Source organism: Aspergillus eucalypticola, assembly GCF_003184535.1.
Source record: "Aspergillus eucalypticola CBS 122712 chromosome Unknown BO83scaffold_25, whole genome shotgun sequence".
NCBI classification, from domain to species: Eukaryota; Fungi; Ascomycota; class Eurotiomycetes; order Eurotiales; family Aspergillaceae; genus Aspergillus; species Aspergillus eucalypticola.
The window spans coordinates 244,559-268,879 of NW_020290299.1; the positions used below are offsets into that span (position 1 = coordinate 244,559).

Genomic DNA, 24,321 nt, shown 5'->3' on the forward strand with positions numbered 1-24,321 from the left:
AGCGAGTGGTATCGAATTTGAAGGTGGAAATCTGCACACGATTTCCCAGTCAGCACAACGGCGAGGTATGTAAGAAGAGAAGAACAACGACGACGACGAACAGGAGCAAAGAAGAAGACGACTAGCAAAGTCGACTAGACTGGAGGGGGAAGTTGAGAGGGGTTGAGGATGGAATGGAGGAAGAGACTCACCGTGGGCTGATTACGTCGGAAGACGAACAGGAAGAAGAGGGGGAATTGGGCTGAAGGAGAAGAGGAAGAGAGAGAGGAGAAGAGAAAGAAGAGGGAAAGTCAGTCAGTGGACGGGAAGAGCGAGAAAGGGAAAGGCGGGCAACCCAGCCCAGTCACCAGCCCCTCTGAACCCGTATTTACCGGTTATTACCGACTGATTACTCGGCTTATTTAATCGGGTTTACCTTAGTCAGGCGTCCGTCAGCCACCGTTGCGCCACACCCTCCCTCTCCTTCCATCGTCATTTCCCAATCCAGTCGGACATTCTAGATGCATCATTCTGCTTCTGCCGATTTTGCTACTTCCTCATTCTTTCCAATAGTGATCATCCAATAGTTGGACACCCAAATTTAGGCTACTCCCCCCAAATGAATAATCTAAATGACACCCGGTACTCCCCGTCATCACCAACATCGTCATCATTCCCAAGTCAGCCCAGATAATCCAAGATATCCACCTGAACAGCCCCTCCCTCCCTTCCATTGTCAGCCACACCTTCAATTTCGGGTCCCTCCCAGACGGGTATCAATCGGACGGTGGACAAAACCGATAGGCTGAGTGGTTACCGGCAGTCCGCTCACTTTGTTACTGGTGGCTACCACCGTTGTTTGCCCAGTTGCAATGCTGGTTCTGCCCGTTGACTGGGTCAATATTATCAAGAATAATGGATCTCTTTTTTTTTGCCTTTCTTTTTTTTTTCTCTTGTAATATAACTCGTAATCTATCACTCACACCTACACCTATTAGGCTATTACAGTTAGATGATCTAGGTACTTGTGGGATAGTGACTGCTTCAAGTACATGCATACCAGGCAAGCATATGACTTCCCAAAAGATACTCCGACTTATATTAAGGTAGTATACCGATCCTGCACCCCTCTTATTTTAGCAGACACTAGTATACTATACAACAAGATAGATTCTCATATCTGTGCCACCCAACACCCCACAAAATAAATTAATCTTTATTTCCCGGCGGCAGTGGCAACGGCATGTTGCAAACAAACTACTACCCTACTTTGTAGTTACTACGTAGTTGCTTCAAATTCTTCTCTACTGTACATACTTTCCATCCCCACTTCCATACTACACAACACATGTGGTAGATACTAGATCATACACCTCCCCTCTTCGGCAACAAACAACCAACCAACCAACCCCCTCATAATAGTACTCCGTATTAAGTGAAACACATGTTCTATTCTTTAGACTTTCTTCTTCCCGAAGTTGCACCAAACCTTGAAAACGACTACTAAGTTCTGTGTGTGGTCATTCTTCCACCATCGATCCGGGATCATTCATCGGGAGGCAAACCCGAATTCTTTACCACCCTTTTATGACTAACTTTACCCAAGTCAGTAACTCTTCCTGTTTGTAATCATGTTACATACCAGTGCGGTTTGCGGGTGCCCTTGCCACGTGGCGCAGCATAGGCTTAGGTTGCTTCTTCTTTCACGTGATGGGGAAGACCGTTTCTGGAAGGGTCGATTCATACTTAGTATTACTATGGTAGATGTATAAGAGATATTCTGTAGGTAGGTAGTGCTTGGGATATGGAGTATGGTTGGGTTAGTGTAGCCCCGTGTTTGTATATTTGTAGTTGTACATGTACATGTATGTGTGAGGGTTTCATCGAGTAGGTAGGTAAGTAGATGAACTGAGAGTTAGGGGTTGAAGTGTCTGCTCGTCTAGACGAATGCCTGGACGCCGGTGATGGCGCGGCCGAGGATCAGGGCTGGTTGTGGTTAGTCGCCATCCATACATGACACAGATGTTGCTTCAACAGTAGACGATGATACTTACTATGAATGTCACTCTGTCCCTCGTACGTCTGCACTACGAACAGGTTGGCTACATGCCGGGCAATATGATACTCGTCACTCGTTGCGTTGCCGCCAAACACTTCTTGAAGACTATAATAGGATGGATCAGCTTGCTTTCCTGTCAAAGATTCTCACGTGGAGGGCATAAGGGCATACATTCTCGAGTTAGCCAGAGCACGGTCACAGTTCTGTCTCTTGACCATCGAAATCATCTCCGGTGTGCACTTTCCGGCATCCTTGAGCCGGGCGACCTGTGTCGCAGCCAGTGTGCCGTACGCAGCATCCGTAGCCGCATCTGCCAGCTTCTTCTGGATGAGCTGGTACTTCGCCAGTGGGTTACCCTTGAACTGCTTGCGCTCGAGCGCATAGGTGCGGGCACGATCCAGGCAATCTTCAAGCGCACCCATAGCTCCAAAGGCAATGCCCAGACGGGCGCTGTTAAGGCAGGTGAAGGGACCAGCGAGCCCTTGAACTTCAGGGAACATGTTCTCCGCGGGAACAGGGCAGTCATCCATCTGGATCATACCAGTGATAGAAGCGCGCAGGGCAGTCTTGTTCTTGATGGCGGGCGTCTCCAGAGTACCCGGTGGGCATTGGCTGCGCTCGACGACGAATCCACGGATCTTGCCCGTGGTCTGCAGCTTAGCCCAGACGATCATGATGTCGGAGATAGGAGAGTTGGTAATCCAGGTCTTGGTGCCAGAGAGCAAGTAGTATCCCTTCTTGGTAGGGTGCTCCCGGGCGACTGTCTCCATGGAGCCAGGGTCAGAGCCGTGGTTAGGCTCAGTGAGACCAAAGCATCCAGCCAATTTTCCCCTTGCCAGCTCGGGGAGGAGTCGGTCCTTCAGCTCCTGTGTACCGAAGTCATGGATGGCTGTCATAGCTAGAGAGCTCTGTACAGACATTCCTGAACGATATCCCGAATCCACACGTTCGACTTCCTTCGTAATAAGACCGGAGGCCACGGTACTTGCGCCGGCGCAACCATACCCTTCAATGTTCGCGCCGAGGAGGCCGAGTTCGCCCATCTCGGTCAGGATCTGGCGGTCATAGTTCTCGTTCCGGTAGGCATCTAGTATGCGCATAATTGTTAGCCATGATCCACCACATGAGTGTTTCCCTCGCCGCCTTAAGGAGTGGCGGGCATACCTAGAACGCGGGGTAGCAGGCGTTCCTGGCAGTACTGCCTAGCTGTGTCTTGGATAGCCAATTCCTCCTCTGTATACAACTCCGAAGCGACCAAAGGATCCTCCCAGTTGAAAGTGGTAGCGTATCCACGGACCGAAGCATTGCGCGAGGTTGCGGGTGCTCGACACAGGCGGTGGAGGTGGCGCGAAGCCGTGCGGAAGCCGGATGGGTTCATGATGTGAGATTGTAGGCGCGAGTAAGATTATGAATAAGTCAGAGATATCTGTATAACCAAGACAGTGTCAATTGGAGTGACCAAATGTCTTGGGATGCGAGAGACAACTGGGGTTGCGACAGCCAAGGGATAGATGGTTCGGAGGTTGTTGCGGGGAGACATTCATCCAGGCACACTTTCGGTGTCTCGGTTCCCCCAACCTCGGCAATCCGTCGGAAAAGATTCATGCGAGCATTAGAACTTACACAAGGACACACGGTGACAATGTATGTAATTGATTGATATTCTACTGGATTATAGAACAGACTCCAGCAGTAGATATGTTCCTTATATGCTTCATGATAATTGAACTTCCAACTCCCCAGCCGAGCCGCGGGGACACTCTTCCGCGGCCGACCTCGGCTTGCAGCCCGTTCCGTCGGCGCTGGCGCCCAATAACCGGCCCTCCTCAAGCTTGTATAGATAGAGCCCAGGCGGATATCTCGTTTGTCCGGCATTTCGCTGTACAGATTGTCATGTATCATAAGGACGGTAGTCTACGAGGAACAGCACTGTATACTCTACAATACTGTCCGCCGTCTAGTATTCATCATGATTCTGCAACGGTTGCGAGGCCAGCCTGCGAAGGCGATTACTAGAGGGGACAACCCACTCTTCTGGAATCAGCTAAATAGTTTGCTGTTTCTAAATCAGAGCCGACTGACTCGTTTCTGGAATGTATTTTGGATACTATATACACCATGGTAAACAACTGGTGCTTCGACTTGTATAGTCCTCAGTAAAGACTGACTCATAGCCCTGCATTAGTACCACGGCAACACGCTGCTCCATACGGTATGCTCAAGCAGGCATCTGGGACTGAAGGAAATCAAACACCCCGGTCGGGAAGTAATCCTCATCAAAGCCCCAGAGATCCGCCATCATAGGGTCCACCGACCCTTCTGAGAGGCCCGTCTGGGCCTTCGACTGTGTCGCATCCGAGTCGAAGCTATTTCCTCTCTCAGCAGACAAGGGAGCGACTCCCAGCAATGGAGGAGGGGGGTTCAGTATCGTGTCCCGCTCTCCAAGGGGCTGAGCCCCGGGGATAACAACAGGTTTAAACATGGGCAGAGCATCGTGAGAGTTATGTGTCAGAGACTGGGAATTACCAAGATTCCTCTTCTCCCATTCCTCCAACCCCGTGAGCATCTTTTTTAAGCCACGGGCGATATGGTGGCTGAGATGGTGCTCGCTTGCACGCTTACTACATGAGACCATCATATTCACGATCCGCCCAACCAGCTCCCGCACGTATGCGACATCGATGTGTAGGCCGGCTGAGGAAATAGAATTTTGCTGGCCTTGGTTGTTTGGAATGCTGCTGGAGCAGCCCTTGGCTGCAATCTTCAGCAGGAAAACGGCGGCAAAAGTGATCATACTGTGGAGGTACAATGGGACGCCAACCAAGGCCCTCTGAATATCGGGTTCATCTAGGACCACCCGAAGCGTGTCTATGGCGGACTGTATGGCTATATTCGCGCGCTTCTTTCGCTCAGCAGACATGGGTCGTGTCGATATCGAAGAGTGATAGGTCCGCAAAGCAACCGAATTCAGCTGTAATCGAGAGAAATGATAATGCAGATTAACCGCTCTGTAAGGATATGCACCGACATATCGACTCCCAACTGCTTGTCGAGCCACATTAGCGAAATGTGCACCTAGACAATATACTGAGGGACAGAAAACGTACCCAAACGCGGATACCAGGCTATCCGCCAGTTGTCAAGGTCAGCATCATATTTATCGATGGTAGTAAATTCGCTGTCGGGAACCTCCAAGTCGACATCGGGTCCAAAGGCGTGGTATATTCGGGTAAGAATGATAAACAGATCGACCTGGCTGTGCAGACGCAAGTCACCTTGCTGCACGTTAGGGGTATGGGTGAATGTATTGTGGTTCTTGATGCTCTGGTCCTCGTGGATTATCGGGGGTCGTCCGTAGGCGATGGAGAAGTGATGTTCTAGGGTCTAGGCCAGTCAGTCTCGTTGTACGAAGCCCACCAGGGCTACAATCGATAGCGTTGAGACATACATATAGAAGATACCACAGCCTAGCTTGCTCTATATGCTCTGGAGAGCCTTGTGTTGCTTTCCGGTAAGACTGATGCAGGTTGCGCTCCGTGGCAATCCGCACTGCATACCCAGACAGCTTCCAGCTTACGTCTGCAAGCCAAAAGGCGCCTATACATAACGCGCGCAGATCATCCAGCGTGTGGTGTCTGTCTAGCATTGATTCTGATGCTAACCTAGCAAACTCCGTATAGCAAATATCGAATGTGCGTTCTTTCTTGGGCAAATGCAGGGCTGTGACAGCGAGAATGGCGGCGGAGAGCATCGAGGAAGAGTTCCTCACAGAGGTCAGGTCTTTGTGGTCCAGCAATATCCCATCCCAAAGATAACGGCTAAGTACTTGATCAAAGTAGGAGAAAAGCTCCTCCGCCTCGTGCAAATCCACTACTCCCCGCGAAACGAAATCGGTGACAAGAGCCCGATCTGGTGCATGATGCCTTCCCGGTGAAGTTGTCTGAATATCGCTCAACTGTGTCACTTCGTACAGACTCCCCATCGGAGCCGTGACCAGCGATGAGGTTCCGTTCTCTTCCCTGTCTAGGGCGTATTGTGAAGGCTGTTGGAAGGTGGTTTCGGATGATCTGGGCTCGGGTGCTACTCTCTGCGCGCTGCTTTCAAGACGCTCTGCTCCAACATCATGATCCGTCCCAAGAGGCGTGCCTTCCGTCGACACTGTAGAATCCTGGCGGTCTCTTTTCTTTGACAGTGGCTCTGATGCCTTTCCATTAGTTTGATAATATGTAAGATCGGGTAGCTGGGCCTTTCGTAGTAGGTCTGCCATTGCGAGCTCTATTGTGGCCTTCCATCTTGAATACACCAGAGATAGTCAGTCACTGGGTCTCCTGCAAGCTATGCGAATGAAAACAAAAAGAGTGGTATAGTTACTCTGTCTCATCGTCCAGCAACGTCTGGAGGCTTTTGTTGACAACACATTCCAGGCCCATGCGACGACATCTGTGACAAACGGTCTCCCCCGCATTCATATCACAGCGGACCTTATGGCGCTTGCATTCCGTACAAGCTCTGATTCTGCGTGAGATCTTGGGGACATGCCTCGGGCTCTGCTGTGAGTCATTTTCCGGGGTATACTGTGGGCGGGTACTCTGGGGAGAGGCGGCAGAGGAGGCATCACCGTTGGACTCGAAATGAAGACGACTTCGCTTCATGATGCCAATGCAAGACGCATCGTCATAGGCAAATCATGTAGCTCGCGTGAGAGTGGGGATAATTCCGGGCTATATCCACCACGAGAGGGCCAACGGCACAGGAACAATCCTAGGAGAGGAGAAGAGAGAGGGGTCTGGGGGTGGACATTGCAAATGCCGGCGGTTGCGTTTCCGAGAGCTGCGATTTGCCTGCTCGACCGAGAGTCCGAGACGGCCAGGCCCGATAACAAACAGCGCCTTACTGCTTTGGGTTCTGCACGGGGCCTCGCCGGGTGGGGCCTTGTGGCCTTGCAGCCTGATGGCTCTTATGTAAGAGGGGCCGGGGAGCTTTCCACCGCGGGGCGGATGTCTGTCACGTGGAAAAGAGCTGCCTGGCTGCCGCTAAGCCTAACCAGGTCTATAAATGACGCATGTCGCGTAGCTCTCCGCGGCGCGTCACTGTCGCGGCTCCCCTCTGATTTCTGCCTGCCATTCCCTTCCAACTGCTTGCGGTGACTGAGAGTCTGTACCTCACCTGGTTTTGGATAGTATTGAAAATCTCAAGATGGGTATTAAACGTGAGTATTCTCAAATTACTATCACCCCTCCACAAGACTGCTCTGTCGCAGCGCATTTATCTCCATCCTCGGAAGCTCATAGAAGCTGACCACGCTTAGAGCTGTATCAGGTGATTTCAGAAAATGCCCCAGATGCCATCAAGGCAGGGGACATCAAGAACCACTTCGGCCGGAAGGTCGCTATAGTATGTTAAGCCCTCCTAGCCTCTTCGCCGTGACTCTCAGTGAGCAAGCTGTTCTCGTTTCAGACAGAGCTGACGAAATTGAATTTTTAGGATGCGTAAGCTGCCGTTGCCCGCATTATCGCATTGCTTGCATTCGCTAACTGCCATACAGCTCCATGAGTATTTACAGTTTTCTCATTGCGGTCCGTTCCGAAGGTCAGCAGCTTATGAGCGACACCGGAGAGACAACGTCGCATTTGATGGGCATGTTCTACCGCACTCTGCGCATGGTCGACAATGGCATCAAGCCTCTGTACGTATTTGATGGAGCTCCCCCGAAGCTCAAGTCCGGCGAACTAGCCAAGCGATTTGCTCGGAAGAGCGAAGCCACCGAGGCTCACGAGGAGGCCAAGGAAACCGGTACGGCAGAGGATGTTGAGAAATTCTCGCGACGCACAGTACGAGTCACCAGAGAGCACAATGCAGAATGTAAGAAGCTTTTGAAGTTGATGGGCATTCCATACATCGATGCCCCCACTGAAGCCGAGGCGCAGTGCGCGGTTCTCGCGCGCGCTGGAAAGGTCTATGCAGCTGCTTCGGAGGATATGGATACGCTATGCTTTGAGACGCCAATTCTTCTGCGCCACCTTACGTTCAGTGAACAGAGGAAGGAACCCATTCAGGAGATTCATTTGAACCGTGCGCTGGAGGGGCTTGGTATGGACCGCAAGCAGGTATGGTCCCGAAGTTCATTTCGGTATTACGCCTCAAGGATGCTTACTGATGTGATATAGTTCATTGATCTTTGTATCTTGCTGGGTTGCGATTACCTTGAACCCATCCCCAAGGTCGGACCCAACACGGCGCTGAAACTAATCCGTGACCACGGAAGCCTGGAGAAGGTGCTTGAGTTTATGGAGAACGACCCGAAGAAGAAGTTTGTCGTTCCTGAGGATTGGCCCTACGAAGATGCTAGAGAGCTCTTCTTGAATCCCGACGTGAGGGACGCCAATGACCCCGAATGCGACTTCAAATGGGAAGCGCCCGACGTGCCCGGTCTGGTAGACTTCCTGGTCAAAGATAAGGGGTTCAACGAAGACCGCGTCAAGAACGGCGCTGCTCGCTTGCAAAAGAACTTGAAGTCCGCTCAACAATCCCGCTTAGAAGGATTCTTCAAGCCCGTCGCCCGCACGGATGAAGAGAAGGCGAGCCTGAAGCGCAAACACGACGAGAAGATTCAGGAGCAGAAAAAGAAGAAGAAGGAAGAGGCCAAAGCCAAGAAAGAGGCCAAGTCACGGCCTCGCGGTGCTGGTTAAATACCAAACATACGACTTTGTCCCAATTGGTTGTTGGATAACGACCAGAAAAAAAGCAGCGACACATTGACCGACATCACACGTCGGCATATAAAGTGTCCACCGAGTCCTTCCAGAAATCATGGTGTTTAGAGGCGTTATCGGGTTTATTCATTCACAAAACGCAGCAATCAATTATATGTGTAACTAGTTACTTCAGGCGAGAGGCGTTCCAACCGGTGGGATAAATGGATGGATGATGATTATGCACGAGTGCAGCATGCCACGTATATACCTTACGACGTGGAAGATTCTTTTTTGCTGTCTAGAAACGAAAGGACTAAAAGAGCAATAACCAACACATACTATAGATAGATAAGGCAGCTAATAACTCCGCAGCAAACTGAAACTTTGTTGCCTGACATGTTTACATTTGTTCTAGGCTTGGAGGAGGGGGGTTGAACCCGACTGGTAGTCGTACATGATTTAAATCAAGGTTTTTGTTGTACTATGTAGATCGGGAGAACCTGGGACTCGGTGAGACGCATCGCATTGCGTGCGCCCCTTTTTTCTTCTGCTCCATTTTTTAATAGAGTTCTGTAGGATCGTATCCCAGCTTCATGTAGTATTAGAAGTATATTGTGCGCTACTATTAGTATTTAGCCTTTTTATTTTTTTTATGGTGTGTAACGGTCGTACGATTGATTGCTCTTGAAAGGTGGGTGGTGTGGGGTCACGCGACTGTCCGCTCTACTACTGCTTAGTACTCCGTACCCTACCCTACTATGCGGGTTCAACGCGCGTTGATGGGAGCATGGGTTCTGCCCGTTTTCCTGTGTACTATAGGGGGTTATCACTATGGGGTATAATGTGTTTGTGGATAGCTTTCTCTGATGGGCTTTATTGAATAATATTATTGGGTGATTTTATCCTTTTGGTGGCGTAGTCATAGTACTACTAACTGTATTCTAGATTCTCGGATGAGGGGAAACCACTACTAGAAATATATAATGTGATGTCTGATTGACATCGACTAGCAGGATTCACAAGGCTATGTACTAACCAATAAAATGGGAGCCCACATAGTCAAAGAATCCAGACCATCATTGATAGCAAGAAAAATAACGCATAGCAATAAAGTAAGCAAGTGGGCTAAAGCCGTTGTGGACGGGAGTGAAGTAGATCACGGATGCTGAAGCCGAGGGGGACCCTGATACTCTCTCGCCAAGCATTCCTCAAGCTTAACCAGTCATCCATTCGCTGTCATATTCAATTTCAGTACCTGACTTATTATAGACACCAGAGATTAAGCTACCATGTGGAATAGACCCATATATACCGTGGTTTGGGACGAGGATCAAGAAAGAAAGTTGTCCTCTTATCAGGGCTCGTGATCCGGCGTCGGCGCATGGCATCAAACGATCAACCGGCCCGCCGCTGATATCAACCATCACTTCTACTCCGTAGATATCAAGTCTACGCAACAACCCCGGACGAACAACCTATTCCAAAGAGAGATACCTCCGCGAAAGCCAATGAAATAGATCATATCAGGTAGTACAAGGACTACCAAGAGAAAACAATATATCTACTTCCAAACCATCGAACCGCGAGCAACCGCCAAGCCGATGTAACCACGGGATCAAAGTCAATGGAGCTCTGGATCACAGAGCAAAGAATGGTCGATCATAGGCCCGGATTTCCCCAGGACCTTTCACTTTTGCTCACAAGCTCACTGGATACGCTAGTTCTCAAAGCTGGGTCTACCACCCCCCAATTTCCCCCAAAGTCAAATCCATAACATCATCTTGTTACCTCGTGACCCCAGAGCCTCTCCGCACGAGGGAAATCAGAACAAAGTGAGACATGGACGCCTCTTGCCCACCCTAAGCCCCCAGCCGTTCCATTCATAGCTTTGCGCCCCAGACGTGAAAGACCAATGAATGTGATTGATGCAAGGGGAAAGAGAGGCGTCAAATCGGTTCTATTTTCTTATGATCATCGCGTGTAAGTTGGGAGTTGATCCGGGAGCTTGATCGGACTGCAGCAGAAGTAATCGGGCGGACACGGATGGATGTGATCTGGAGTCCTCGGGGTTTTTGGGGTTAGAATCAGGGGTTGACTACGTATTTTACGGATATTTGTAGATATAGTGAATTATAAGTCTGTGACAAATTCGAATATGGTCTTTATTTAAATAGAAATTTGAATTGTTGGGTGTGGTGTGAATGCGACTGAAGATGGTGTGGTAGTTGCGAAAAGCATCAATCACAACGGGGACGGGTGATGTTGGGATCAGAATGACTGCGGGTTTCACGAACAACTTAAAAAGATAAGAATAATTTAAGGTGGTAGGGTCATAGTAGCGCCACTGGAGAAGTGTATGGAGCAACTTTTAGCTTTCAAAATCTCAGTGAAAAGGGGGAAAATGGAGGAGAAGCGAGCACGCGTAGGAATCATTGCTGGATCATGCGCGTCAAGAAATAGTAGGAAGCAGCAACTCGGCCCAGAAGGAATGCATAGACAATCTACAAGAAGACCTACACGAACATTGATATGATAAAACCAAATTAATATGAGCCACTACACAACCGAGGCAAATACACAGATAAATCTCACACGCAAAAAGAGACGAGGAGAGAAAAAATTTAAAAAAAGGAATGAGGGAAAAAAAAAGAGGAGAAAGGGCGACCTGACGTGTTGTGCTCGATTGTCGAGTTGATCCTGTGTCAACACCCGCTGCCCTATAAAGCGCGGATGCCCCGCGGCCTTCCACCCCTTCCGTCGTCGACTGCTTTTCTTCTTCTTTGCTTCCATCCCACCAACAACCTTGCTTCTGCAAATCATCTGGTTCATCTCCCTTGTTCATCACTCCTCATCAACTACCTTTTATTTCATCTCAAATAACCCACACCCATCCCACCTTCATCATGCCTCCCAAGAAGACTTCCACCACCGGTACCACCACCACCAAGAAGTCCGGCTCGAGCCACGCTTCCTACCGTGGTATGTTTTGACTGATCTTTCACCACCACCCCATCGCGTAGCATTGAAATTAATATCATTTTTGTCGCGAATGACTGCTGATTCCATGAATATAGATATGATCAAGGATGCTATCCTGAATGTGAGTTAATCACGCTGTTCCCGGTGCGCGTTGGGATGACGGGCGCTGGGCGGGATCTCCGACCGTGACACGTCTACACGGTGCTTAATTGTCCCAACGCCCCATCGGGCTCCTGCTTGTTTCTCCTCCCAAATGGGTCGCTGACATCTTTCGCAACAGCTGAAAGAGCGCAATGGTAGCAGGTAAGTTGTTTCGTGTTTCTTCTCCCCCGCCCGATGCAGGGTCCCGTTCGCTGGCGACGTGGCAACCTACCACCCTGTCCAGGTCGCGATCTCGGCTGACTCGTCGTGTTTCTCCTCGACTGTAGCCGCCAGTCGATCAAGAAATACGTTCAGGCGAACAACAAGATTGCTTCTGCCTCCACCAACGCCTTTGACAGCCAGTTCAACAAGGCCATCAAGGCTGGTGTTGAGAAGGGCGAGTTCCTTCAGCCCAAGGGTAAGTTAATCCATCGCGCGCATTCTTGTTCTCATGTCGCAACGGTATTCGATACTCTTGACACGGAAGGCCGTGTCTTGACAGTCATCGTTCGCGTCTTTCATTTTTCCGTCTTGATTTTTGATGGGGCGTGTTAACTGACGCGTCGTCAACCAGGCCCGTCCGGACCCGTGAAGCTTGCCAAGAAGGAAGCTGCCCCCAAGCCTGCTGCTAAGGTAAGTCTCTATCAATAATATTTGGAACTGATTGAGAGTTGTTACTAACGCCGCCTATAGAAGACTGCCACCAAGGCTGCTACTGCTAAGAAGCCTGCTGCCAAGAAGACCGAGAAGACTGAGAAGGCCGAGAAGCCCAAGACCACCAAGAAGGCCACCACCACCACTGCTAAGAAGCCTGTTGGCAGGCCCAAGGCTAACACGGCCAAGCCTCGCAAGGCCTCCACTACTGTAAGTTGTAGACCCTTGCCTTCTCACCCCGGACGGACAGGGTATACTAATCTTGAAGCAGGCTCCTGCCGTTGTCGACAAGCCCAAGGTCCTCAAAACCACCAAGAGTGGCCGGGTGACTAAGACGACGGCTAAGCCTGCAGAAAAGGCCACCAAGAAGACCACTAAGAAGGCTGCAAAGGAGACTGCTGCTTAAATCTGTGGGCGCCTGAGACCGTGTTGTCGGCGACCACTTGAACCCGGCTCCTCCTAGTCGGTGATGTGTGCCTCGGATGATCTTTCTCGAGCTATATTCCCTTTGTCTCTTCTGCTGTAATTTTTTATTTCCTCTATTTTTTTTTGGTTCCTTGGCCACTTTTTGATCAATGGGGGAACTGTTTCTGGGATATGCCGTGGATTGTTTACACTTTCGTTTTCAGTGTCGGTAGGGTTGGCGTCTTGCGATGGATCTTGCACCGGGATATGTTTTGTGCCTGACTCTTATGTTTCTTTTTTGGGGCACTTGTCTAAGGACGGGTGTGACGTTATGCAATGAAACTGCTTGTCCATTTCTTCAATTACGTTGAGATGCAGTGTAGCCAATCTGTAGTCTTGAGTATACTCTGCCAGTGGCGCAGTATTCGTCAACTATATCAAGTTGAAGGAATGATCCTCAATGATGGGCAAGAAAATTCGCAACTAGCGCAAATCAAAGAACCGAATGCACGCCAGTACATAGATATCTATAGTCTATACACAGTAGCTCGAAAAGAGTCAATTTTAAGCTTAATGTATGCATCCGCGGGTGTGCTTAGTACGTACGTGCTAGAAAGAAGTGGACCGACCGGTGGGTGGACTGGGAACTCGGATGAGGTCACTCACCGGACCATCTAGTTAAGTACTATGTAAATATTAGATAGGAATTACTTACTTACTATTCGATACCGAAGCGTGGACGGAAGCCGGAAGCTCATTCGACTAGAAAGCCAGTAGATTACTTCCATACTTACTTACTTTTTAGCACCCGACCGGGTCCTCCCTCCCCCCTCCCCTCCGGCCCAAAAATAGCAAAATTGCGCCCACTCAACTTTCCAGGTCCATTTTTTGCCTCCAAATTGCTGGTTTCTTTCCTTTCCGGGGGATCCGCTGAGTCAGGGATATTTGATTGATTAATTAAGTAATTGTGTTCATAAAAATGATGACTTGGGTTAGTTATTACTCCGTAGTATTAGTTACTTGATTAAGGAAATCACAGTTGGTTAACTCCGAGGGAGAGAGGTGGGTGTTTTTGTGCCTGGGGCTTTGCAATATTACGGGGGGTTATGTTTGGTGGCCCGGTATTGGGGATACAGAACTTGTCCATGGTGTTGAAATGAAACGAATTGAATTGAATTGAATCGATCCGGGACGACGTCAAGTGTATAGTAAGTATCTTTTCTGCTGCAACATACAGAATGTTCATCCCTGGCTAGGGCTGGGGATGGGTTGTGATTCTCCCGCCTATCGTTAGTTAATTCGCTCAATGATTGGGTTGATTCGCTCTGCAGGTGACCTGATACATTGTCGATGGTGGGAAACTCCCTACCTTGTGAGTAGTAACCTATTGCGTCAGGGCAAGGAGGAAGTTGGTTTTGAGGGGGGAGGGGATGATGATGTGACGTTGGCATTACTGGTGATCATCAGTGCAGAATCCACTGGAAAGGGCGGGATGGGCTGCTACTATCTAGTACGGGCTGTTAAGGAGATAATATACCACTCAATTCGATTCTGTTGTTGTATCGAATGTCAGTTCTCGAGTTTGAGGAAGGGAGTCGAGACGCCGGATCGTTGGTTTAGTTAGTAGTCGTTGGTTATTATGGCCCCAGCCACCGTTTTCCCGGAGGAATTCTGACGTTGGCAGCCATAATGCAAGCCAGATGTATCTACTGCGTACATGGCTTGAGAGATGGAAGATCTGTAGCTATCATTTGTCATTTTTTATTGACGAGGGTCATTCCTGCATTGGGCGGGCACGTAATCATTAAACCAGGGGGTTGCGGGCTGGGCTGGGCTGCCTTCACAGTGGGTGTGTGTGTGTGGAGGGAGGAAGTGAGTGTGCTTCATCTGTCCATCCCTACTTTTCAATCGAAGGCAATTATAATCGACGGGGGCGTGGAAAGGCCAGGTGTTGTTGGATATCAAAAGTGTCCCACCAATCTACTCCATACACTAGAGATCATTGCGACAGCTCTTGCCCCCCAAGATTCAATCAGGGGCTGACTAGTCACTGCTCTGAAAGTAGTAGTAGTAGTAGCTCGAACACGATTTTCCAATCTAACATGTCATGGACGGGTGGAGACACGACCCGACAGATGTTCCTTATGCATCCTGGCTGTACGTGCTCGATTAATCTCTCCGGTGGTCGTTGTGTTGGATGGTTATCTCTTGTCTTGCATGCAGCCAGCGTGTGTGTGAGTGGTAAGGAGGTTTCGGTTGTACCTTACTGTGCCTCGTTCCCCTTTTATTTTATCTGGCATTATCTGTTTGAGTAGTTTATATATAAGACTAGTAGAGACGGAAAAGTGTCCTTTGTTGTTCAATTGACGAGAACAGCTAGAGAGAGAATATTTTCAGGGCTTAGTTAAGGGTTCAGTAGGTTGATCAGCTCAGGGCGTGAGGATGGTTCAGTTAAATGATTGATGGATGACCTTTTAGATGTCTGCCTGCGACGGGGTCATCATGCCAAGCCTCCTGATACCACCATACTTACATACGGTATGGAAGTACTAGTATGTATGGATGGATGTATGTATGGATGAGTGGTTCGGTCAGTCACGGGGAGGAGAGAGGGGGGAACACATCGGAGAGATAAGATACCTTGTTTTTTTTTTGCTCTGTTGCATATTTGCATGGGGATGGGGTTTGAAGATTGTTGAATGATCTCTCTGACTGCTCAGATTTAAAATAACTTTTTCTTTCTTTCAAATGGAGGGTGTGATTCTTACCTAGATATACTACTTGCCATTCATCGGTACACGGATCAGTACCCAACCAACAACCCGAGGAAAGCTGAAGAGTGGAGCTGGTGCTACTCTTTCCTTATTATCGGACCAGACTCACTCACTTACTCCCTCCAAACCGGGTCTTTTCCCCTTCTTTTGCACTCTGGGTCTAACTTTGTTTTTCAGCAACTTCTGGGAAGGAGTTAATAATCATCGTAATAATAACAACCACACATATACAGTAATCTCTCAGATCATATTATTATTAGGCTGAAAAGAAGTGAGACAGGAAGGGGGTTTTTGTTGTTTTGATGTCAAAAGGAAAAGGATTGACAAATCTTCCCTAGACTTCCTCTTCTTTTCCTTTCCCTCCTTTGCACTGTTCATTCGTTCTCTCTCCCTCTTCCCTTTTACGTAGTTGTGCCTGTCTCTCTCTCTTCCCCTTTCGCGTGGTATTACCATTACCAGTTACCACCAGTTCTAGCCAAGGCACAGTACAAGCCGTAAACTCTCCACGTTCGTTCGTTTTTTTTAGCTTGCGAAATACGGGTACCGTCTCGGACCTTGGCATCTTCTGGAGTCTCTCTCAGGTTGTCTCTCTTTCGCTCTCGCTCTCCCGTTTCGCTCTCTCTCACTCACTCGCTCTCTCGCTCTCTTGCGTCTTCGCTCCAACTTCATTCTCTTATCCTGCTGCTCTCCCCCCCCATCATTTCGCCATCCTCCTCCCCTCCTCTTCTGTCCATTCCACCAGAACTCGCCTTTCGTCTTTCCCTATCGCTGCCAACCTCATCCTTTCCTTTTCCTGCTTGTCGCTAGTTTCTGCAACTGATACCCCGACCGTACACTCTTCGTTTCTCTCACCTGTTTTAATTTCGACTGTACACCTTTTCCACACCCCCCGTCATCTTCATCGGACCGATTCTACCAGCCTCCACGCAAACCTCAAACCGCGGACACGTCGATTGTGTCGTACCATCTGCCTCATCTAGTGTTCGCCTGAATATGCCTATCAGTCGTTAAACTTTCTGCCGCCCGCTGGCTTCCCCAGCTTAATCCGGGAACTTTGACTGTTCTTGCATTGCAACCGCTGCCATTGATCGATTAATCTCCTCCCCCCCCTTCCTCTCGCGCTCTTACCCCCTCCCTTCTACCCGTTGCGTCGCCGATAGGGTCTTTCGACTTTCCAACGACCCGGGACCTCAGTACTCCTACCTGCCCCTAAATCCTGAGGCTAATACCGACCTTCCCTCATCGCTACTTCCTCCACCCCCGCTCTCCCTATCTCTCTGTCTCCGCTGGACTTCTGAGCCAACCTAAGCGACCATGCCCTCCTTTTCTAACGACGTCGCATACCAATCGTCCACTGCAACTGCTACTCACCCGCGTCCATTCGACTCACCGCAGGGGAAAACGTCGGAGAAAACGTCCGTCGGAAATACGTTCTTATGGACAAATTGGCCCAATGGCGACACGAACCATCTGGATGCCCCTCCAAATGACCGCCAACTCACCAACGGCAGTGCCTACTCCCTGAATGGTCCGCGCTCCAGTGCCAGCTCATATACGAGGGAATTGCCGCATTCGAAAGACGGCAGCATGCACTCCTTGGGAAATGGTTCGGCCCGGGAACCCAGAGAAGGCGGGAGGCCCTCGACAACATTAGATCGCGATGTCTCGAGGAAGTCAGTTGAAAGAAGCGTTCGTGCAGCCTCTCCGACGGCATCGGTCACCAGTCAGCAGATCAATGGGACGTTGAACCCTCGATCGCTCAACGGCAAGCCGACGGTGAATGGAGACTACCCTCGACCGTCCGCTGATGATCTGGTTGCTCCCGATGTAGTGGCTAATGCTTCGGCGACGCGATTGTCCACCTCTCAGCCTGATGACGCTGGCCGTCTCTCGCCGGATCCCGATCGATTGTCGCCCTCCTCGCCCTCCCAGAAGAGTCCCCATCGGTACTCTTCTCCTCCTGTACCATCTGGCATGGACGGTAATGCGCAAGATCCGAACAACACCGGCCTTCGACATCGACACACGTTGCAAGTCCCACGAAACAGCAGCGGGCGCCGGAGTAGCCGGGACCAAACTGAGGATGCTGCCTACAGCAGCGGTCGGTTGTCTCCCACAGCCGGAATTCGTCGTACTTCTTTCAGCTTGGCCCGGCGCGCCACCCGCACCAACCAGTCAGATATGCTTTCCGACGATGCCCCTCCGGACGAAGATGCGGCTCGATGGGCGGAAGCAATCAAACAGAGGCGAGCTTCTAAGAGAAGACGTCGGGATGATGACGATGACGACCACGTTATCGTTGGCACTAGGGTCGACCAGAATCATGTGAATTATGTTACTGCTTACAACATGCTCACCGGAATTCGGTTCACGGTGTCGAGGATCAATGCGAAGATGGACCGGGAGCTGACTCCGGCCGACTTTGAGGCCAAGCACAAGTTTTCTTTTGACATGTATGCGCCTAGGTTATTGCTCACTATATTTGCCATTACGTTACTGATCGTTGATGTTGAACAGAACCGGAAACGAATTGACTCCTTCCGCCAAATACGATTTCAAATTTAAGGACTATGCGCCCTGGGTTTTCCGTCACCTTCGGGCAAAGTTCCGACTTGATCCAGCCGACTACCTTATGTCTCTAACCAGCAAATACATCCTTTCTGAACTTGGCTCTCCAGGAAAGAGTGGAAGCTTCTTCTACTTTTCCAGAGACTACAAGTACATCATCAAAACAATTCATCATTCCGAACACAAACTATTGCGGAAGATTCTTCCGGAATACTACAGACATGTTGAGCAAAACCCGAACACTTTGATCTCACAGTTCTACGGTCTCCATCGCGTCAAGATGGCCTATGGTCGCAAAATCCACTTCGTTGTCATGAACAACCTGTTCCCTCCTCACCGCGATATCCACCAGACATTCGACTTGAAGGGTTCAATGATTGGACGTGATCTGCGCGAGGAGGATTTGGAGAAGAACCCGAGAGCAACGTTGAAGGATCTAAACTGGGTCCGGAGGAATCGCGAGATACAGTGTGGTCCGTCAAAGCGGGACTTCTTTTTGGCTCAGCTCAAACGTGATGTTGAATTGCTGAAGAAGTTGAAGATTATGGACTACTCTCTTTTAGTGGGTATCCACGACGTGGGACGAGGGAACGAGGAGAAGCTGCGGGACAAGACGCTACAGGTTTTCCAACCCGGGGGTGACCGTGAGGAAGAAGCCAGTCCAAATATGTTGATGCGCACGCCTTCCAAACTGGAGAATGAGCGCAAGGCCCGCGAACTGCGCATGCTGATCAAGCGTGAGCGTCCAGTGCCGCTTGACAAAGCGGCCGCTAAGATGCCCGAGGAGATCCTTGATGAAAGGAAATTCCATGTCTTCTATGCCGATGATGGTGGATTCCGCGCCACGCACGAAAACGGTCAACCTGGCGAGGAGATCTATTATCTTGGAATCATTGACTGCTTGACTCACGTAAGTTGATTGCATTGGAACAATTGGGTCTTTTAACTAACTGGCTGTGCAGTACGGAATGGTGAAGAAGATCGAACACTTTTTCAAGGGTCTTTCACATGACCGAACACAAATTTCGCCTATACCACCAGAGGGTTATGGTGATCGGTTCATCAACTTCATCAAGGGCATCACAATGTCCAAGGAGGAAGCCGAACGACATCGGGAAGCCCGAGCAGAGGGTAGGCCCTCAGTGGAGCGTTCCGAGTCTGTCGAACGGACCATGCAAGCAGCTGAGAAGGAGGCTGCCAAGGATGTTTCGCACGCCCAGCCTCGGACGCTATCGACTGTTCGAGACTCGTCAGACCCCAACGGCGTTGTTGCGCCTTCATTCTTGCCGATCGTCGATGAGGCTGGAGAGGCCAGTAGCGTTGGAGGGCAAAGCCAACATAGTCGCCATGGTCCACCTTCTGCGGCTGAAAAGGAACTTCCTCCGATTCCTCAACAAAATGGGATGCCCTTCGCTGGAAAAGGCAAGGCAGTGTCTCGGAATGAGCAACCTGGCATGGTTTCTGTCTCAGGCAGACAATAACCGTCACGGTGCTAAATTCCAGTCGTTTTTCATGATATCCTCGTTCGCAGCTCATAATGCTTTGTTCATACCCTGGCGCCATGGATCCTCTACTGCTGCCCGCCACGCATCTTCCTCTCATCTTCCACCTTTGTCCCGCAAGCATCTCTGTGATAGTCTCATGTTACCACGATTGATGTGATTTCTTGTGCATCATCGGGCGCTGCCCGTCTGTCAGGATCAACCCTGACATCCAATGGCTCCTGCTTGATACGGATCAATCCTTTGATCAAATGGTATCATTCCGGGGCTCTACTTTCATTTCTACCAACACTGCATGGCAAGCAATATTCGATCATGTTTCCTAACATCTTTTTGTATCAACTACCTGTCTCTCACTATCTTCTATTGTCTGTCTTTTTTCACCCTCTCTTTCCTAGTGTCATGTCTCGACAGCCCGTTCTGTTGAGTCAAGCTTTGTAGCTTGTGCATTCTGAGCTTTGGTCATGAAGAATCAATTGGTATCGACCAACCCACTTGCTTTGACATGACCACAACTTTTCTGTATCAAATATTTCTACCGTTTTCTCCTTTTTTTTTTGTTCCCTTTGTGCAAACTTCATACTGCTGAACACTCACCTACTACATCTGGATTTCTTATCCAGCCTCACTCTTTGACTGACTATATTTTTTTCCTTGCCCTTTCAACATCTTTTGGCTTAGCATACATTGTCTGGTTGTTTGGCATCATTGGGCCTCTGTTTGATTGTTTACATGGATGGGAGAAGCGACTTGTGCGCGTGAGCAGGTTCGAGCGACTTAATTCTGTTGGTGTTTTCCCACTGATGTTCTGCTTTTTCTCTCTATTCAAACGCATTCCTCTTATCTCATTGAGCTCGTCTTTCCTTTAGAAGATTGTTAGAAGACGCACAGCAAGTAGAGAATTGATACCATCATCGCCTTTTTCTGTTCAATGAATATCCTGATACTCTAGAGTCTTAACACTGTAGATCGTACGTAGATACAAAGTTCATATGTAGTAGCAGCAATTACCGACTACTCAGATATTCAGGGGGATAAAGGACATCTATAGAAATTTACTACTACTACTACTACTACTACTACTACTACTACTACTACTACCACAGCCACCATATTCCAAGGAAGGAGATTATATTTCAGCCCACAGATCCAAATCATAATTCATTTCGCACCGACACTACTTTGCCCAAGTGGGTATTTCCATGTTCAAATTGAACAACCAGCATAAACCGAGCAGGGAAAAAGCATCAAAGTCAAGATGTAAGCAAGCAGTAAGCAGGAAAACACCTCAATAGGGAAGAAAAAAAAGAAAATAGAAGAAGGTTCATCACGAGTTAGAGAAGACAGAAAGAAAGAAAGGGAGAAGCGAAAGGGAGCATTAAAGAAGAGAAGAGGAAAAAGGAAGTACGCCATAGGAACAAGAAAAAGGCAACGTGAATTCGCGAAGATCGACCAGAGGGTAAATAGAAAGAACACAGATGACGCCATAGCAAGATGCATGAAAAGTTCATCCGTCCCGATGTCATTCACAGACGAGTCGTTAGGATGTGAGTGAGAATGGGCTGGGGGGAGAGAAGTAAAACACAAGTATAAAGTAGGAGAATGGGGGAAAAAAAGAAAGAGAATAAAAAAGACCGCCTGCCGCCTCCCGTGAACGCCACCTCAATCCAGTGATTCAATCATTTCTGGTAGTTGCTGTTAGAGACACTTTTGTTTTATTATGTTTTGGTGCTGTGAATTTGAAAGTTGTGGAGGGGAATAGATAGGTAAAGTCAGTGCATTCATGCACACCCATCTTCTGTGAGTTTCTCGTCCATGTGGGAGATGAATCAAAGCTCATAGTGAGCACCGAAAGTAAAGCGCGCGCGTGAAAGTCGTAACGGAAAATAGCGAAGTCGCGTTATTACTCGGCCTTGCCTTGGGTAACCTTAGCAGCCTGGATAGCGGACATCTTCTGAGTCCATCCTTGAGTGGGCTGAGGCTTCTTGACAGTGCGCAGGTCGTCAGTGGAGAATCCAGAGATACGCATATTGTACTTGCGCTCCAAGACAAGCTGAATATCGCGGATCTCGAGAGTCGAGGACGGGCGCAATTTGGCGAGACGGCAGGCATCAGTGATCACATCGTCAACAAAGTCATCTGCCATTTGAAGGATGAACTGCACACAAGGGCAATTAGACTTTTATTGATCTCTGAGAAGAACCACGGGAGATAACGCGACTTACCTCTTCAGCATCAGGAGTGAGTCCTTCACCTTCACCACCACCAGTGACCTGACGAACAAGAATATCCAGCATCTTCTTGCTCAGAACGCGCTGACCTTCACCCTCGAGCACGTAGCCAGGGTGTTTCTGGATTGCAGGCTGATTCATGACACCAACTGCGCCGTGACTGGGTCCGCCAGACAACGTGGGTCGAGCAGGAGCCATGTTAACGGGCTCTGGAGGAGGCACGTTCAAGTTTTTCGGAATTGCCATGTTGATGCTACGCGCGTTAGTATCAGCCGAGCGGTTGGGGATGTAGCCCTGGGGGTGAGCGTGAGTGTTGGCCCCAGGCTGGGTAACGTTCTGCTGCTGGTTCATGTTGTTATTGTTGTTAACGTTGTTGTTAGAGTAGTTCTGCGCAGCTTGAGCCATGGCAGCCTGCTGAGACAAAGGACGAGGTTGGACCATGGTCTGAGCCCCAGGAGGAGTTGGAGTTGAACCGTCCACGTTGGGGACTTGAGTGAAGGTGACCTGTGAACCGGGTGGGCCCTGCTGTGACTGTGCCTGGACCTGGACCTGGGCCTGCGGCTGTTGCTGAGGTGCTTGCTGTGGCGGCGGCGGCTGCTGCTGCTGCTGCTGGGGCACAGCAGAGACGGCAGGCGTGGCGCCCTGTGTGGTTGGCGTCTGACCAGGCTGAGAAGTTGAAGGCGACATCGCAGTCTGTCCCGCCTGGTTGCGGGCAGCGGAGACTGCCGAAGTTATGGTGTGAGGAGCCGGGGTAGGGGTCTGGCCTGGATGCATGGTGACGGGGACACTTGGTGGACGGCCGTCGGCGGGGCCAGCAGCTGTACCGGGCGCAGCTTGACTTGGAGCTTGTTGAGGATGCGCTTGAGCAGGAACATGTTGTTGGACACCTGCTCGCTGTTGCTGGGCCTTAAAGGTATCCTGCTGTTCCTTGAATTTGTTCAGGAAGTCGCTTCCCTCGCGGTAAAGCTTCTCCGCCGCAAGTTGCCGGTTCTTGAACTCCTGCACCTCCTCCTGGGTCATATTTCCCGCAGACTGACGCGTCGCAAACTGTTGTCTGAGATCCGCGATCCGCGCCCGTCCGATCTCCTGCTTCTGAAGCGCGATGCCATATCGTAGTTTGGCTTCGGGGAGCCAGGTCTGGGCCTGCTCGTTGCTGATGTTCGGAGGGAGGAAGAACTGCAGGGTGTTGACTTTCTGTTGGATCTGCGGGAGAAGCTGCGCGAAACTCTGCGGATTGACCGACTGCGACCGCTGGACTGGTTGACCTGGTTGCGCAGCGTTTGCCGCTTGCAATTGCTGGTGTTGCATTTGGCGGCTCTGCTGGAAGGCGCGCATGCCTTTCATGAGATTTTGAGAGATCTGGGTCAGTCTCGCATGAGCCTGTTGATACTCGGTAGTCTGCGGTTCCCGACTATTGAGATGTTCCCATAAGGTCCGCACGAGCTGGGTGTGCTGGGCTTTCTGCTGGTCGTTGAGATGGGGGAGTTTCTGGACTTGATCGGTTCGGATCAGGTTGGAGTGCTGCGGCATCATCGGCTGGGCTGCAGGGGCCTGGGGTTGAGCAGCCTGGGGCTGTGCCTGTGAGTTGTCCATCCTGACAATGATGGTGATTGGGCTGCGTTGTGGGGGGAAAGTGAAGACAGCGATGGGGGGAAGAGGTTGGATAACACTGTTGGGGATAGCGGAGAACGGGTTTCTCAGGCACGTGTCCCGAGCGCCCCGACAGGCGTTAAAGAAGGTAAAAGGGGATCGGAACGAAATGAGATTAGATGAGACTATGCCTGAGAGCGAAGGCTTTCACAACTCGCAGCTATATCTCGTCTGAGAGGAATGGAGGAGCGGAGCGGAGGGTTGATCGGGGGGGAAAGAAGTGAGAGATTTGGAGATGGCAATTGGGGGTCGGCGAGCCTTGAGGCTTGGCAACGAGTACTCGCAGCCGAATGAATGAAGTGAGGAGAGCCAGTAACACCCCAAGTCCCTTTATAACACTTACTCAACAAACAGGTTCTGCGGAATTGAACAACGTTTGTTTTACTGATCACTTCGGCTTTATTGGACACTCTCATACAGTGACGTATTGAATGAGAAACGTCTGAAGCAACACTTATCTAATGGTTCGGTCTCCTCTCCCGGATGGGGTGAAGCTCTGACGGTGCGATGAGGGGACGCTTTTATATACGCTGTTGCGTAACTAAAGTAAGGCTTATTGAGTAAGAGGGAGAGTGAATAAAGCCCCAGGGGGTAATGCCGATTCTACAGGAGATGAAGCCAGGGCTAGGCGATGGTTACAACAGCCCACTTAAATAATGAATCTTTTTGATTCAAGAAAGTAGG

At 49.9% G+C, this 24,321-nt stretch overlaps 8 protein-coding genes across 8 annotated transcripts; 4 read left to right on the forward strand and 4 right to left on the reverse strand.

Annotated features, from left to right (window-relative positions):
• Nucleotides 1–1,652: 1,652 nt before the first annotated feature.
• Nucleotides 1,653–3,716, reverse strand: BO83DRAFT_381128 (acyl-CoA dehydrogenase). Its single transcript, XM_025531914.1, has 5 exons — nucleotides 3,662–3,716; nucleotides 3,203–3,464; nucleotides 2,210–3,125; nucleotides 2,034–2,143; nucleotides 1,653–1,965 (listed from the first exon to the last, which is right to left on the reverse strand). The coding sequence occupies exons 2-5, from the start codon at nucleotides 3,414–3,416 to the stop codon at nucleotides 1,919–1,921; spliced, it is 1,287 nt and encodes a 428-aa protein (XP_025384887.1). The 5' UTR covers nucleotides 3,417–3,464; nucleotides 3,662–3,716; the 3' UTR covers nucleotides 1,653–1,918.
• Nucleotides 3,717–4,093: 377 nt separating this feature from the next.
• BO83DRAFT_381129 (Zn(II)2Cys6 transcription factor) lies at nucleotides 4,094–7,037 on the reverse strand. Its single transcript, XM_025531915.1, has 4 exons — nucleotides 6,410–7,037; nucleotides 5,487–6,330; nucleotides 5,146–5,422; nucleotides 4,094–5,080 (listed from the first exon to the last, which is right to left on the reverse strand). Exons 1-4 carry the CDS (start codon nucleotides 6,688–6,690, stop codon nucleotides 4,257–4,259), a joined length of 2,226 nt encoding a protein of 741 aa, XP_025384888.1. The 5' UTR covers nucleotides 6,691–7,037; the 3' UTR covers nucleotides 4,094–4,256.
• Nucleotides 7,038–7,139: 102 nt separating this feature from the next.
• On the forward strand, nucleotides 7,140–9,088 carry fen1 (multifunctional nuclease RAD27). The gene is made up of 5 exons (XM_025531916.1): nucleotides 7,140–7,247; nucleotides 7,347–7,432; nucleotides 7,523–7,527; nucleotides 7,584–8,145; nucleotides 8,206–9,088. The coding sequence occupies exons 1-5, from the start codon at nucleotides 7,235–7,237 to the stop codon at nucleotides 8,725–8,727; spliced, it is 1,188 nt and encodes a 395-aa protein (XP_025384889.1). The 5' UTR covers nucleotides 7,140–7,234; the 3' UTR covers nucleotides 8,728–9,088.
• Nucleotides 9,089–11,620: 2,532 nt separating this feature from the next.
• On the forward strand, nucleotides 11,621–12,933 carry BO83DRAFT_410608 (histone H1/H5 family protein). The gene is made up of 7 exons (XM_025534233.1): nucleotides 11,621–11,712; nucleotides 11,808–11,837; nucleotides 11,997–12,015; nucleotides 12,141–12,271; nucleotides 12,428–12,486; nucleotides 12,547–12,717; nucleotides 12,779–12,933. Exons 1-7 carry the CDS (start codon nucleotides 11,637–11,639, stop codon nucleotides 12,911–12,913), a joined length of 621 nt encoding a protein of 206 aa, XP_025384890.1. The 5' UTR covers nucleotides 11,621–11,636; the 3' UTR covers nucleotides 12,914–12,933.
• A 1,549-nt stretch (nucleotides 12,934–14,482) lies between these two features.
• BO83DRAFT_112653 (uncharacterized protein) lies at nucleotides 14,483–15,183 on the forward strand. The gene has a single exon (XM_025525945.1). The coding sequence runs from the start codon at nucleotides 14,602–14,604 to the stop codon at nucleotides 14,953–14,955; it is 354 nt and encodes a 117-aa protein (XP_025384891.1). The 5' UTR covers nucleotides 14,483–14,601; the 3' UTR covers nucleotides 14,956–15,183.
• A 1,441-nt stretch (nucleotides 15,184–16,624) lies between these two features.
• BO83DRAFT_112628 (1-phosphatidylinositol-4-phosphate 5-kinase) lies at nucleotides 16,625–20,066 on the forward strand. Its single transcript, XM_025525944.1, has 3 exons — nucleotides 16,625–18,151; nucleotides 18,204–19,164; nucleotides 19,217–20,066. Exons 1-3 carry the CDS (start codon nucleotides 17,001–17,003, stop codon nucleotides 19,733–19,735), a joined length of 2,631 nt encoding a protein of 876 aa, XP_025384892.1. The 5' UTR covers nucleotides 16,625–17,000; the 3' UTR covers nucleotides 19,736–20,066.
• An 829-nt stretch (nucleotides 20,067–20,895) lies between these two features.
• BO83DRAFT_112661 (uncharacterized protein) lies at nucleotides 20,896–21,457 on the reverse strand. Its single transcript, XM_025525946.1, has one exon. It carries the CDS (start codon nucleotides 21,254–21,256, stop codon nucleotides 20,963–20,965), a length of 294 nt encoding a protein of 97 aa, XP_025384893.1. The 5' UTR covers nucleotides 21,257–21,457; the 3' UTR covers nucleotides 20,896–20,962.
• Nucleotides 21,458–21,659: 202 nt separating this feature from the next.
• Nucleotides 21,660–23,580, reverse strand: BO83DRAFT_320277 (putative transcription initiation factor TFIID subunit 12; the record flags this gene model as incomplete). The annotated part of the gene is made up of 2 exons (XM_025527806.1): nucleotides 21,660–21,914; nucleotides 21,982–23,580. The coding sequence occupies 2 exons, from the start codon at nucleotides 23,578–23,580 to the stop codon at nucleotides 21,660–21,662; spliced, it is 1,854 nt and encodes a 617-aa protein (XP_025384894.1).
• Nucleotides 23,581–24,321: the final 741 nt, after the last annotated feature.

Bases quoted from the DNA above. Each gene is read 5' to 3' on its own strand.
- BO83DRAFT_381128 (XM_025531914.1), bottom strand. From the start codon at position 3,416: ATGAACCCATCCGGCTTCCGCACGGCTTCGCGCCACCTCCACCGCCTG. The intron at 3,126-3,202 runs GTATGCCCGCCA...TGCGCATACTAG, and splicing joins CCTGCTACCCCGCGTTCTAG to ATGCCTACCGGAACGAGAAC. The intron at 1,966-2,033 runs GTAAGTATCATC...AACCACAACCAG, and splicing joins GGGACAGAGTGACATTCATA to CCCTGATCCTCGGCCGCGCC.
- BO83DRAFT_381129 (XM_025531915.1), bottom strand. From the start codon at position 6,690: ATGAAGCGAAGTCGTCTTCATTTCGAGTCCAACGGTGATGCCTCCTCT. The intron at 6,331-6,409 runs GTAACTATACCA...GGTGTATTCAAG, and splicing joins TTGCTGGACGATGAGACAGA to ATGGAAGGCCACAATAGAGC. The intron at 5,081-5,145 runs GTACGTTTTCTG...CTCGACAAGCAG, and splicing joins AGCCTGGTATCCGCGTTTGG to TTGGGAGTCGATATGTCGGT.
- fen1 (XM_025531916.1), top strand. The intron at 8,146-8,205 runs GTATGGTCCCGA...GATGTGATATAG, and splicing joins TTGGTATGGACCGCAAGCAG to TTCATTGATCTTTGTATCTT.
- BO83DRAFT_410608 (XM_025534233.1), top strand. From the start codon at position 11,637: ATGCCTCCCAAGAAGACTTCCACCACCGGTACCACCACCACCAAGAAG. The intron at 11,713-11,807 runs GTATGTTTTGAC...CCATGAATATAG, and splicing joins GAGCCACGCTTCCTACCGTG to ATATGATCAAGGATGCTATC. The intron at 12,487-12,546 runs GTAAGTCTCTAT...CGCCGCCTATAG, and splicing joins CCCCCAAGCCTGCTGCTAAG to AAGACTGCCACCAAGGCTGC.
- BO83DRAFT_112653 (XM_025525945.1), top strand. From the start codon at position 14,602: ATGCAAGCCAGATGTATCTACTGCGTACATGGCTTGAGAGATGGAAGA.
- BO83DRAFT_112628 (XM_025525944.1), top strand. From the start codon at position 17,001: ATGCCCTCCTTTTCTAACGACGTCGCATACCAATCGTCCACTGCAACT. The intron at 18,152-18,203 runs GTTATTGCTCAC...GATGTTGAACAG, and splicing joins TTTGACATGTATGCGCCTAG to AACCGGAAACGAATTGACTC. The intron at 19,165-19,216 runs GTAAGTTGATTG...CTGGCTGTGCAG, and splicing joins TCATTGACTGCTTGACTCAC to TACGGAATGGTGAAGAAGAT.
- BO83DRAFT_112661 (XM_025525946.1), bottom strand. From the start codon at position 21,256: ATGCATCTTGCTATGGCGTCATCTGTGTTCTTTCTATTTACCCTCTGG.